A 12,282-nucleotide genomic window follows, 5' to 3' on the forward strand; every position below is an offset into this window, starting at 1 on the left:
ATATATATATATATATATATATATACACACACACATTAAATACACAATCTATGCATAATATATAAGTATATATAAACAAGTTTATACAAACTCACATATACACATATATACACATCTATATACATATGTGTATGGCTTAGTAGGCACTGAATAAATAGTTGTCGAATAAGTGAATGGATAAGAAAAAATTGCTTAGATTAATATTCAGATAAATACATATAAAAGCATAAAAGTTGTATACAATGGTGTTTTCTCTTTTAGAACTGAGAAATTGAAAACATTTTTAAAATATATTTTTTATTGATTTCAGAGAGAAAGGGAGAGGGAGAGATAGAAACAATGGTGAGAGAGAATCATTGATTGGCTGCCTGCCACACACCCCCTACTGGGGATGGAGCCTGAAACCTGGGCATGTGCCCTTGACCAGAATCGAACCCAGCACCCTTCAGTCCACAGGCCAACGCTCTATCCACTGAGCCAAACCAGCTAGGGCAACATTTTTAACTTAGCAGCTTTTTCATGATACTCTAACTTTTCAACAATTGAAACATGGGAGTTAGTCACCTCTTACTGCTTTTTGTTGTTGTTAATTATCACCCAAGGATATTTTTCCATTGATTTTAAGAGAGAGTGAAAGGGAGGGAGGGAAACACAGAGAGAGAAACATCGATGTTAGAGAGACACATCAATTGGTTGCCTCCCATACGAGGTCAACCAGGGCCGGGGTTCAAGCCTGCAACTGAGGTACATACCTTTGACTAGAATCGAACCTAGGCTCTATCCACTGAGCCAAACTAGCTAGGTCTCTCCTACTGCTTTTTAAAAAATATATATTTTTATTTATTTCAGAGAGGGAGGGAGAGGGAGAGAGAGATAGAAACATCAATGATGAGAGAGAATCATTGATCAACTACCCTCTGCATGTCCCCCACTGGGGATCGAGCCTGCAACCCAGGCATGTGCCCTGACCAGGGATGGAACCGGGTCCACAGGTCGAGGCTCAACCACTGAGCCATGCCAGCCGGGCTCGCCTACTGCTTTTTGACCCAGACCACAAATGACAACCATGAACCACTGCTGTGTTGGGATCCAGAAAATGATTACAATTCAATCTGAGTAGCAGGCTCCCTAGTAGAATGGTGGGTTTTCAGATTCTAATGCCATAATGAACTAATTTGTTTAGGAGCTCATAGGGGTCTGAGCATAGGGATAAAACAGCCAATCCAGAGGGGAGCTTCTGAAAGACTGATTAGCCCTGTGGGGACCTGTCTCCACCCAAACTGCTGGGGAAGGAGGAATTGCAGGTGTTTTTTTGTTTTGTTTTGTTTGCCATTCTGTGCCTTGTTTAAAGTAAGTGCTTTTTCTAGGTGAACGCTCCATTTTTTGGTTTGTTTTTAAGGTTAGAAAGGGAGGGAGAAACTTTGCCTTTTTTTCCCCTTGAGATATGATGGAAAAACTTTTATGTTGGGGAATCTGCTCTAATCTGAAGGCATTCTCATTGATTGGACACCACTGATTCCAAATTCAAGGAACTTAACTTTCAACTATCTATGGGAAAAAAGGATTGCCAAATAACTTAATAGTCTAAACAAGATGCCATTTTGATTTAATAATTATATTCAGTCTATTCTGAAGTATTTGGTTATTAAATAGCAATGCCACTAATAAGTTATATGTTGTCAGAAATTAATTATAGATATCAGCCCAGTACTCGTAGTTATGGCAAAGATGACTGTCTTCAGATAAATGGCTCAGGTTCTGGTATAGTGTTTGATGTTCAAAACAAAATGTTACAACAATAAAGAAACATAGACTGTCCTAGCCAGTTTGGCTCAGTGGATAGAGCATCGGCCTGCAGACCTAAGGGTCCTGGGTTCGATTCCAGTCAAGGGCATGTACCTCAGTTGCAGGCTCCTCCCCAGCCCAGGCCCTGGTCAGGGCACATGCAAGAGGCAACCAATCAATGTGTTTCTCTCACATCACTATTTCTCTGTCTTTCTCTCTCTTTTCCACTCTCTCTAAAAATCAGTGGAAAATATCCTGGGGTAAGGATTTAAAAAAACCAAAAAACTAGAAACATAGACTGAAAAAAAAAAGTGACTGTAGTGGGTAATTCCAAAAAAGATTTATCTACATCCTAAATCTGGGAATGTGAGCTTAAAGGGGGCAGGAGGTGGGGGGGGGGGTCTTTGCAGATGTAATTATGATAAGGATCTTGAAGCAAATCAACTGGATTATTCAGGTGGACCCTAAATCCAATGATAAATGTCTTTTTAGGAGACAGAAGAGACACAAGAAGAAAAGGCCATGTGGAGATGAAGCCAGCCAGAGAGACGGGAGTGATGTGTATACTAGCCAAGGAATGCCTAAAAGCAACAGACACTGGGAGAAGGAAGGATCCTCCCGTAGAACCTTGAGAGGGAGTGTGGTCCTGCCTGCCAACACTCTGATTTCCAACTCTGCCGTCAAGAACTATAAGAGAATACATTTCTGTCCTTTGAGAAATGCTGGAAAGGGTCCCGGGTTCAATTTTTGTTAATCTTCACTTGAGGATATTTTCCCATTGATTTTTTAGAGAGTGGAAGAGAGGGAGAGAGATAGAAACATCGATGTGAGAAAGTGACATTGATTGCTTGCCTCCCACACAAGCCCCGACCAGGAAATAGAAAAACCTTTAAGTCAGGGATTTGCTCTTTTTTAGCAGCCCTAGGAAACATAGTTATATGTTAACGAATCTTAGTCATCAATCACAAGTATGAGGCCACAAAAATATTTCATGTTCAAATGCAGAATAACAAAAAAAAATTTTTAAGGTTGTGGATGCATTTAATTGTTGCTAAGAAAAACAAACCATACTTGTTTTTATCTCAAATATTATAAAACTTTTTCACAATACCTTGATGCATGCAGATCTGTGGCTGGTTTCAGCACATATGCACTAGAGAGAGCATTTTGATCATTATGTTGTTGTCATCATGATTACCCGCCATGCAGCAATCATACAGGACCTAGTACTTACAAATTTTGCTTGCACACTTTCTAAAATTGTTTGGGGAAAATCCACACCTGGAGTTTGTCCTCTTCCTCCTGCTCCCAGTCCTTGGACTCTGCTGAAGACTTCTCCATCTTCTTCAGGGATGTTAAGTTCCAGTCATACTCAATGCTGCCGGATTCAATCACTTGGCCATCAATTTTCACTTCGTAAGTGAGATCTGGTCTTAAGATCAGAGTGTAGAGGTGTGTAAAGCCATCAACCTGCACATTTTAGGGGAGGAAAGGATGACAGGGAGATGTTTCAAGGCAGGTCTAAACATGCAGATTAAGTTATCATCAGTCAAAGACTTGTTATAAACAGAAAGGAGAGGGGTTGTAGGATAGGGGACTGTAACAGGGAGTAACAGAAGCATCGCCTCTTTGTAGAACCCTGCTACTGGCAGCCTTCTCTTGAGTGGCTGATTCCCTTCTGGGCAAAGATACTGGCCCCCACTATAATCCTACAGGCAGTTATGATGGGGCAGTTGGTGTAAACCATGGGACGATGGCGTCGTTTATGAAAAGTTATGTGTAAAACTACTTCCTGTTCTATATCCTAAAAGATTCCAAATGAAGTCTGCTCCATTTCTTTTCTTTTTTTATAATTTTGTTTTGAATCCTCACCCAAGGATAGGTTTATTGACTTTAAAGAAAGGGAGGAGGAGAGGGGGGAAGCATTGATCAGCTACCTCCCATACATGGCCTGACTGGGGATTGAACTGCAACCTAGGTGTGTGCCCTGACCAGGAAATCAAACCCACAACCCCTTGGTGTGTGGGACAACACTCCAACCAGGGCTCCGCTCTATTTCTAACACAGGGGAGAACTTTCTGATGCTCTGAGCTATCCAGCAATGGAAGCTCCGTGAGGGCAGGCCCAGTGTCTCTCCGGGTCACGATTGAAGCCCTGGGCCAGACACAGGAAAGTATTCAACAAATACGCAATTAAGGATGGGGGGTGAGGGGGGAAGGAGTGATGGGTGCCTGGGAGGCTGAGGGTGCCCAGGATATGCCTGCCTGTCAATAGCGGAGGGGACTCCTACTGGGCTTCTCAAGGCACAACCCATAGCATCAGCATCACTGGGAAGTGTAGGTTCCCACGTGGGTCCCAACGTGCTGCACTGGAACCTGGTGGACCCTTCAGTAATTTTCACAGGCCCTCCAGGGACACTGACCCTGCGCAGGTTCAGGAGCCACTGCCCCAGCTTAAAGGGTCTGTGTCAGGAGGATTCTCTCCCTACCAAGAGCCAAAGCTAAAGGCTTCTTCAGTTCCTGCCTGTTGTGCCCTGCTGGACAGGCCACTGCTGTCCACACAGTGGCAAATGGCTTGTCCAAGATCAACACTGCAGTCTGCTTGGTGTGACAGCTGAATACCAATGCCCCCCCCCCCCCCCTGCTCTCTACTGGCCTTCTTCTCAACTCCCGTTCCTAACTTCACTTTGGGCTCCCTGGCCCCATTGCTGGGGCTTCCCAGGATTTGGCTACAAGAGCAGAGCCTCCTGGGGATTATATTCACTCCCATACATATGCAAACAGCTCCAAAAGGCATCTTTAATCACAACCATCTGCTTGAGCTTCAGACCTGTTTCCAACAACTTACTGACACCTCTATCTGGATGTCTGCCAGGATTTCACCCCTAACCATTCAAACATGACTCCGCAGTCTGCCCTGGTCCCTCCTTGACCTTTGTTTCCCTTCCTAAGTAACAGTAATGCTACTGAGAGTCATCGTCCACATCCTCAGTACCCAGATTCTCGCCTGTTCCTTTCCAGCATCACAGAATGAATCAGAACCCTATGAAAATAATGTACTCCTCCCTGGGAAGACCAGAATGCTGACTAGCTGCTGTGAATCGGTGCTCCTTCAGCAGATGGATGTTATTTTTCTAACAGATTGCAGGAACAGCAGCACATGTCTGAACACTCATCAGCTTTGGGTGCCTCTCAGGGCCCTGTAGGCTTGTTGACCCCGGGTGGTCATGCTTTGGCCTCCCAGGCATGATCTGGGCTGAACCTCACAGCCTCCACAGTGTCTCTCCCACACACCTGATGTGCAACTGAACAATTTCTTGGGGCTCAATCGTAAAGACCTGCCCTTTGGTCCAAACATTAAGTGGAGGGAGGAAGATTAAGATTGCGAGCTTCCCATCGCCCTATGGGAGGGGTGCATGGGGTGAGGGGTGAGCTCACAATCCAAGTGAACTACATCATCAGTAGGTGGGAGCCCAAGAGGGATGATGCTACCAATGGAGACTCACTGGGGTTTTGTGAAGAGGTCTACTGCTCCCTGCTGGGGTTAGGACTGACTGAGGGAGAGTTGTAGATGCTTCCACTCCATGCTGTCAATGATCATGAAATACACTAGGGCTTCCTGCCCAAATTCATGCAGATTCACACAGGCCTCTGACATTGGAGCTCTGGGCCCTGGGATGTCGCAGGGGACAGGTTCCTGTTTCCTGGTGCTTATATGCAAATGAGGGGGGCACTGCAGAACATACTTCTCTTCTGCAGGCCCACATGCCAGGGACTTAACACAGGCCACCTCTTTGGAGAAGCCCAAGGTGGGGCCACTGAGTTCTAAAGCAGCCCCTAAGACCTAAAGAGTCATTTTCACAGGTCCCCTGGGTAAAAAAATAAGAGTGTATGCTTTCATTTTAGAAATATTTCTATTTTAAATGTTTTGGCATTTTGAAGGTTCATTTCTCCAATTAATTTTCAGGAATAAAGGAATGAAATCAGGAATATTTCATTCCTTAATAATGATGGATATAGTTAAAATGTGACCACTCTGTTGTAACCCTGATGGGGCAAATTATAAATCGATGTCATAGCTCACAGTAAAAAGTGAATGTGCCCTCCTGATGGGAAAAAACTCCAGAAACCAAACCAAAGTAGTGGACAAGTGTCTCTAATGCGCCTGCTCAACTAGAGAGCAGGACGGGGTATGTTTGCTATGATCCATCCCTGGCTCACTTAAATATTTTAAGATCAAAACTATTCTCTCTAAACTTATGTTATTATCTGACAAGAGTTAACACAATCACTGATTTAAATATAAAATCAGCCCTAACCGGTTTGGCTCAGTGGATAGAGCGTCGGCCTGCGGACTGAAAGGTCCCAAGTTCGATTCCGGTCAAGGGCATGTACCTTGGTTGCGGGCACATCCCCAGTAGGAGGTGTGCAGGAGGCAGCTGATTGATGTTTCTCTCTCATCGATGTTTCTAGCTCTCTATCTCTCTCCCTTCCCCTCTGTAAAAAAATCAATAAAATATATTTTTTAAAAAAATCAGCCCGACCACCATGGCTCAGTAGTTGAGTGTCAACCTATGAACCAGGAGGTCGAGGTTCAATTCCAGGTCAGGTCACATGCCTGGGTTGTGGACTCCATCCACAGTGGAGGGTGTGCAGGAGGCAAACAATCAATGATTCTCTCTCATCATTGATGTTTCTCTCTCTCTCTCTTCCTTCCTCTCTGAAATCAATAAAAATATATTTAATAAATAAATAAATACAAAATAATTTACCTTACACCTGATAGGTTTCTTGTTTGAATGATACTGATTCTTGAAATGTAAAATAACATGAACTTTCTTGATATCAAATCCACAAATATCAGGTCCTACAAAAAAAAAATTAGCGGCTCTCAATTTCCTTGCATAATGCATTACCACAACATACCCCCAACCATTCTCCTGAAATAACATCCAAGGCACAGGACGCCTACATGTCCAGGAATGATCAGATACCTACATGGAGATATTTAAGTGGATATCTCCCATTTATATCACCTGAGAAGTGATACCGTTCTCAGTGCAGGTCATTTCTCTGTTCCCTGCAGCCACTTTGGCCTCAAGTGTAAATCAGCATAAGAGTAAGGAAAGGGTTAACAATCTAAAAAGCCTCCCTGACATGCTGCCTGAGCCTGGGTCCTTGCTCGGAAGCTCTGACCAGTGTCCCTGCACCCAGGTGAGGGCTTTGGAGCCGCACTGATTGGCTCTGACCTCAGCTCTCGTTCAGTTTTGAGACACAGTTGCAATTATGCAGCCTCCCTATGCCTTGAGTTAATCTTGACTTCACAAAGCTATTTTGCCAATTAAATGGGCTAATGTTTTTTTAAAAAATACATTTGTTGATTTGAGAGAGGAAGGGAGAGGGATAGAAACATTGATGAGAAACATCAATTGGCTGCCTCCTGCACACCTGCTACTGGGGATGGAGTCCGCAACCTGGGCATGTGTCCTGACTGGGAATCAAACCATGACCTCCAGGTTCATATGTCAATGCCCAATCATTAAGCCACACCCCTCGGGCTATGTGTTTATTTTTTCAGGCTGTCTCTGTGCCAAGTCGGCCTGAGATGTAAACTTAAGGTCTTCTCAGGTCTTTTTTGAGTCTTTCCCTGGGCATGTGTGGTCACTTTCTAATTTTCCCTGAATAAATGTCCTAGTCTTTAATGTCTGGCTTCCTAAGGGGAAAGGGGAAATAATGGAGGGGGGGTGGGTGTTGGCCCTTTACTTCCCCTGGAAGTCACTTGGCTGGAGGCAGAGAGGATTACAATAGTGAGGGAGGTACAACCAATAGGCTGCCCCACTGTGTGACCAGAAGCACCAATCAGCGATCAGAGCTCGGAACCCAAATATTTGGAGGACAGAGTCCTTTCTGCCACCCTAGCTCCTGCAAGCTCCAGGAACGCCTGCACTGCTGCGTTAGGGGTGGGAGGTGGGGATATGCTACTGTGCTGAGGCTAAAATGGACTGAATTTAACCTTCCCGGTTTCCCCTGGAAATTGCAATCCTTCCACGGACTCCAGTCCCAAAATATTTAAATCTGGCAGCTTCTGCCAGCAGAACTGTTGTCTAGGTGGGGAGACAGATTCCTAGTGCTTCCTACTCTGCCATCTTCCCAGAATCCTCTTCGTTCATAAAGCTTTGGGATCTCACACTTCGGTCATGTCTGCTTTCTGTGGCCCAATGTGGTCTCTTCCCAGCCAGCACACATTTTAATCAAGTTCCCCTGGTGTCAGGAGACATGTAATGTGTTCCAGGGTCAGCCAGTCTTTTCTGTAAGGGGCAAGGCAGTTCGTATTTTTGGCTTTGGGGCCATAGGGTCTCTGTTACAATGGCTCCACTCTGCCATTGCTGTCTGAAAGCAGCTCTTGACAAAATGCAAATGAATTGCGTGAAATTGCAGCCAATAAGACTTCATTTGTGGACACTGAAATTTGAGTTTCATATCATTTCCATGTGTCAAAAATATCCTTAAGATTTTTTTCAGTCATTCAAAAATGTTAAAACCCATTCGCAGCTCACACGCCATAACAGATACAGGCTGTGGCCTGATCTGGCCCATGGACAAGGTTTTCTGACTCCTGACACTAGTATATTCAGAATACTTGGGTCTCCATTAATGTTAAACAAATAACTTTCTCTAAAGTATAATAGAATGGTACAGTTGCCTTTTTTTAATGTTAAACAGATTTAACAGTACTAAAAACCTTTGGCCAGGTATACACAATACTACCATCTTAGCAGTCTTGGTCTAAGGATTCCAGAGGTGGCAGGATCTTCAGTCACCAGAAACGGTTGCTTTGTACTCCCTGAACTCACCAAACATAACATAGTACTGGGACTTCCCACTCAGGTTCTTCTGGTCCACATCCGAAGGGAAGATCTTAATGTAGCCGCCTCCACAGTCCATCTTCTGCTCGTGTTTCACTGTGTACTGAATGACCAGCGTCTTCCCTTTATTGCTAAACGGTTTGAACCGTGCAGAGATGGCATAGAATCGGCCATTTTGAGTGGTTTGCAGACCTTCAAACAAAAAACACTCATGAGAGATTAGGAGAGACACAGTGCTCAGTGATGCAGGTAATTAAATTACTGTCTTTCTCTTACTCGCAGTAATAAACCTCCTAACCATTTACATTCATCCAGCACCTATAGTTCATTTGTACAATATACAATGGACATGCCACAGAACCGCTTTGACACATGCAGATGTTTTTGTACTTAATATACCACTGTTATAAAAGCACTGTAGCTCTAAATGACAAATATGCATTCTAATGATAAAAGGTTAATTTTGCTTCCATTCATCTTCCAAGGGGTGGGGATATACAAGGAAGCTTGTGTAACAACTGAATTAAAATACAAAGCATTCTACTTCTTTTTCTTAATTCTCATCTTAAAATAGTGACTTAAGAGTCACAACAGACCAGCCGGTATGGCTCAGTGGTTGAGTGTTGACCTATGAACCAGGAGGTCATGGTTTGATTCCCAGTCGGGGCACATGCCAGGTTTGCAGGCTCCATCCCCAGTGTGGGGGTGTAAGAGGCAGCCAATCAATGATTCTCTCTCCTCACTGATGTTTCTAACTCTCCCTCTCCCTTCCTCTTTGAAATCAATAAAAATTATTTTTAAAAAGTCACAACAGCAGCCCTAGCTGGTGTAGCTCAGTGGATAGTGCAATTCCTGTCAAGGGCACGTACCTTGTTGCAGGCTCCTCCCCAGATGGGCTCTGGTCGGGGCTCCTGCAGAAGGTAACCAATTGATGTGTTTCTCTCACATTGTTATTTCTGTCTTTCTCTCTCTCTAAAACTCAATGGGAAAAATACCCTCTGGTGAGGATTAAAAAAAAAAAGAGTCACAACAGCAGATGGAGGACAGAGTGCAGATCTGTGAAAAAGTGCTTCACTGCGCCGGATGAGCTGGCCCATGGTCGTCATGTGTGATGGCTCTCTTTATGAAGATGCCATCCTTTGTCATGTGAATCATCTCATATTTGTATTATGCATTTAGGTGTTCACTTTGAGACCAAAACCCCCTTTTCAGTAGCCACTGGGCTCTGTACCAAATCCTTATCTTATACTGAAATTCGTCACACCTGAAAACAGAGCCAGTCTTATTATAACTACCCTTACTTGCTCTGTACTCTGGCCCCCACAGCTGCTCTGAGAGTCATCATAAATGGACTTGGCATTTGTATTAATACATCCTGAACTCATGGCTGAACGCCCGCCTACCACACCTCTCTGTGTCCTTCATTCTTTCCTCACCCTTCCCTTCCTCTGATCTGCAGCCCCTCCTCCTCGTGTGGCCCCTTCCATCGAGGCAATTCCTAAGGCTGTATGATTCACCATCTCCCTCTGTGTCCTACCCATGGCCTTTCTGACTAAATTCTATGTCTTTTTCCAACAATGGCTTCTATGTCATGGTCCCAGGAGACCACAACAGAAGGGGCCAAATTAACCGGTATCCTCAGTGCCTTGCCCATGTGCAGTGAATGAAATGCACACAATCTCAGGATCCCACACGGAAGGGAGAAAAAACACTGTGGAGAGAACCAAACTGACGCTAAGTGGGACCCCTGACCTTGGTCAAGCTTCAGAGAATCACCTGCTTGTTTTCACTCCACTTTTGTCATAGAGCCTGAATTCTGACCAACTCTTTGGGTCAACATGTACCTGATAAAACTATGCATATACCATTGAACACCAGAGGCTGCCAGACGGGGAAACACGGGAATAACGGGGCCGAGATAAAGGTTGAATGGAAGATGGTGAAGAAGTAGGTTTTTCCTCTAAATCAGGGGTTGGCAAGCTTTCTCTGTAGGGCCAGAGTACATATTTTAGGCTTCGCCTGCCATTCGCTCTTTGTCCCGACGACTCAATTCTGCCTGGGCAGTGAAAGGAGTCATACAGACCATGTGCAAACAAATGAGCATGGCTGTGTTCCCCTAAAACTTTATCGACAGACACTGAAATTTCATATATTTCATTGAATGTTGTGTAATTTTTACTTGTCATAAAAACACTATTCCCCTTTCAATTTCCCCCCTATTAAAAAGTGTTAGCCCTAACCGGTTTGGCTCAGTGGATAGAGTGTCGGCCTGCAGACTCAAGAGTCCCAGGTTCGATTCCGGCCAAGGGCATGTACCTTGATTGCGGGCACATACCCAGTAGGGGGGTGTGCAGGAGGCAGCTGATTAATGTTTCTCTCTCACCGATGTTTCTAACTCTCTATCCCTCTCCCTTCCTCTCTGCAAAAAATCAATAAAATATATATATATATATTTTTAAAAAGTGTTAGAACCATTCTCAAGTGTGCTGGCTTAGGAAAAACAAATAGGTGGTCGACGAGCTGTATCTTGTCCACCTTTGGTTGTCGGGAATGAGCAGCAGCCAGAACAGAGGTTGTTCCAGAACCGGGAGGCTGCGGACGTGGAGGGTGGGGTATAGGGGGGCAGGGCTGGGAGTCCCTCGCTTGACCTGTGTGCACAGGGATAGGCACTCACCCTCTTGTGCCCTGAAGAGCTGTGCACCTGACAGCATTTAGCTTTTACCTCCTTTTCTTTCCTTCTTAAAGTGAAGGAAAAAAATAAGAAGTATCCTTTTGTGTTTTTTTCCTCTGCAGGGCAAGACCCTGGACGTCCCCCCCCCCCCGCCCCCCTCCAGTGCGTACAAAGCGGGTTTTGCTGGGCAAGTGAAAAAAAGAGAAAAACTAAAAGTAAGGCCGAACCCCACCGAAGCCTGTTTCCTCACCTGTGAATGGGGGTGGGGGTGTTGGGTGAGCCGCACCAGCCTTGAAGGGCTGCTATGGGGGATTTCACATTGAGCTTGATTTTCTCTGCAACCCTAAACTAACCTTTGTCTTTCTCTTTATGGCCATAAAACTTCCCTGACGAGAGTCTAAAATGCCCGAATTGGGAGTCATTGGTGGACTGCACCCATCGGTTCCTCCAGCGCTCTGTGGGGGGAAACACATCGGTCAGGGCTGGGTGCGGGGCCGTCGGGGCGTCGCCACAGCCACCCCGGAGCCAAACGCGGCTCGGGCCCTCCGTTGGGCGGCAAGGAATCGGGGAGCTTACGCCCCCGCCACCATGGCGTCGCCTTTTCACCTCCGTCTAGAAACTCTTCCTGGAAGTAGACGGTGGCCAGCACCACCCGCAACACACAGACGGCGCAGAACAGGACCCAAGGCGCGGCCATAGAGGGTGCGCGATGCTTCTTGTAACCGCTCCTTTGCTCCCAGCAGTCTCCGCGGCGAGCCGGACCCTTCCCGGAACTACAACTCCCGTCACGCCTCGCGATTGTGATCTGAGGCATCACTGGTCCCAGCACGCTATTGTGCCCCTCCCAAGACGTCCCGCTATTGTGACATGGGACGCTATTGGTCCTCGGGGGCGCAGGGCGCGCTGGGAGATGTAGTCTCTTTCGTCCCGGTGCGGTTGCCGGGGGCAACGGTCCTCTCAA

At 45.5% G+C, this 12,282-nt stretch overlaps 1 protein-coding gene across 3 annotated transcripts in view; it reads right to left on the reverse strand.

Moving 5' to 3' along the window:
* CALR3 (calreticulin 3) overlaps positions 1 to 12,077 on the reverse strand; it is a 15,897-nt gene extending 3,820 nt beyond the window's left edge. The window contains exons 1-6 of one of the 3 annotated variants that reach the window (XM_023763332.1): positions 11,928 to 12,077; positions 11,675 to 11,776; positions 8,639 to 8,842; positions 6,557 to 6,651; positions 3,067 to 3,255; positions 2,897 to 2,938 (exon numbers count right to left, since the gene is read on the reverse strand). In XM_023763332.1, the coding sequence (XP_023619100.1) occupies positions 2,897 to 2,938; positions 3,067 to 3,255; positions 6,557 to 6,651; positions 8,639 to 8,842; positions 11,675 to 11,776; positions 11,928 to 12,018 (723 nt within the window). In that variant the 5' untranslated portion in view covers positions 12,019 to 12,077. Of the gene's footprint in view, positions 1 to 2,896; positions 2,939 to 3,066; positions 3,256 to 6,556; positions 6,652 to 8,638; positions 8,843 to 9,519; positions 9,562 to 11,674; positions 11,777 to 11,927 lie in introns of all 3 variants that reach the window. The other 2 variants (XM_023763331.1, XM_006099655.3) reach the window with 2 other exon arrangements.
* Between the last annotated feature and the right edge of the window lie 205 nt (positions 12,078 to 12,282).

Source organism: Myotis lucifugus, unplaced genomic scaffold (assembly GCF_000147115.1).
Source record: "Myotis lucifugus unplaced genomic scaffold, Myoluc2.0 scaffold_280, whole genome shotgun sequence".
NCBI classification, from domain to species: domain Eukaryota; kingdom Metazoa; phylum Chordata; class Mammalia; order Chiroptera; family Vespertilionidae; genus Myotis; species Myotis lucifugus.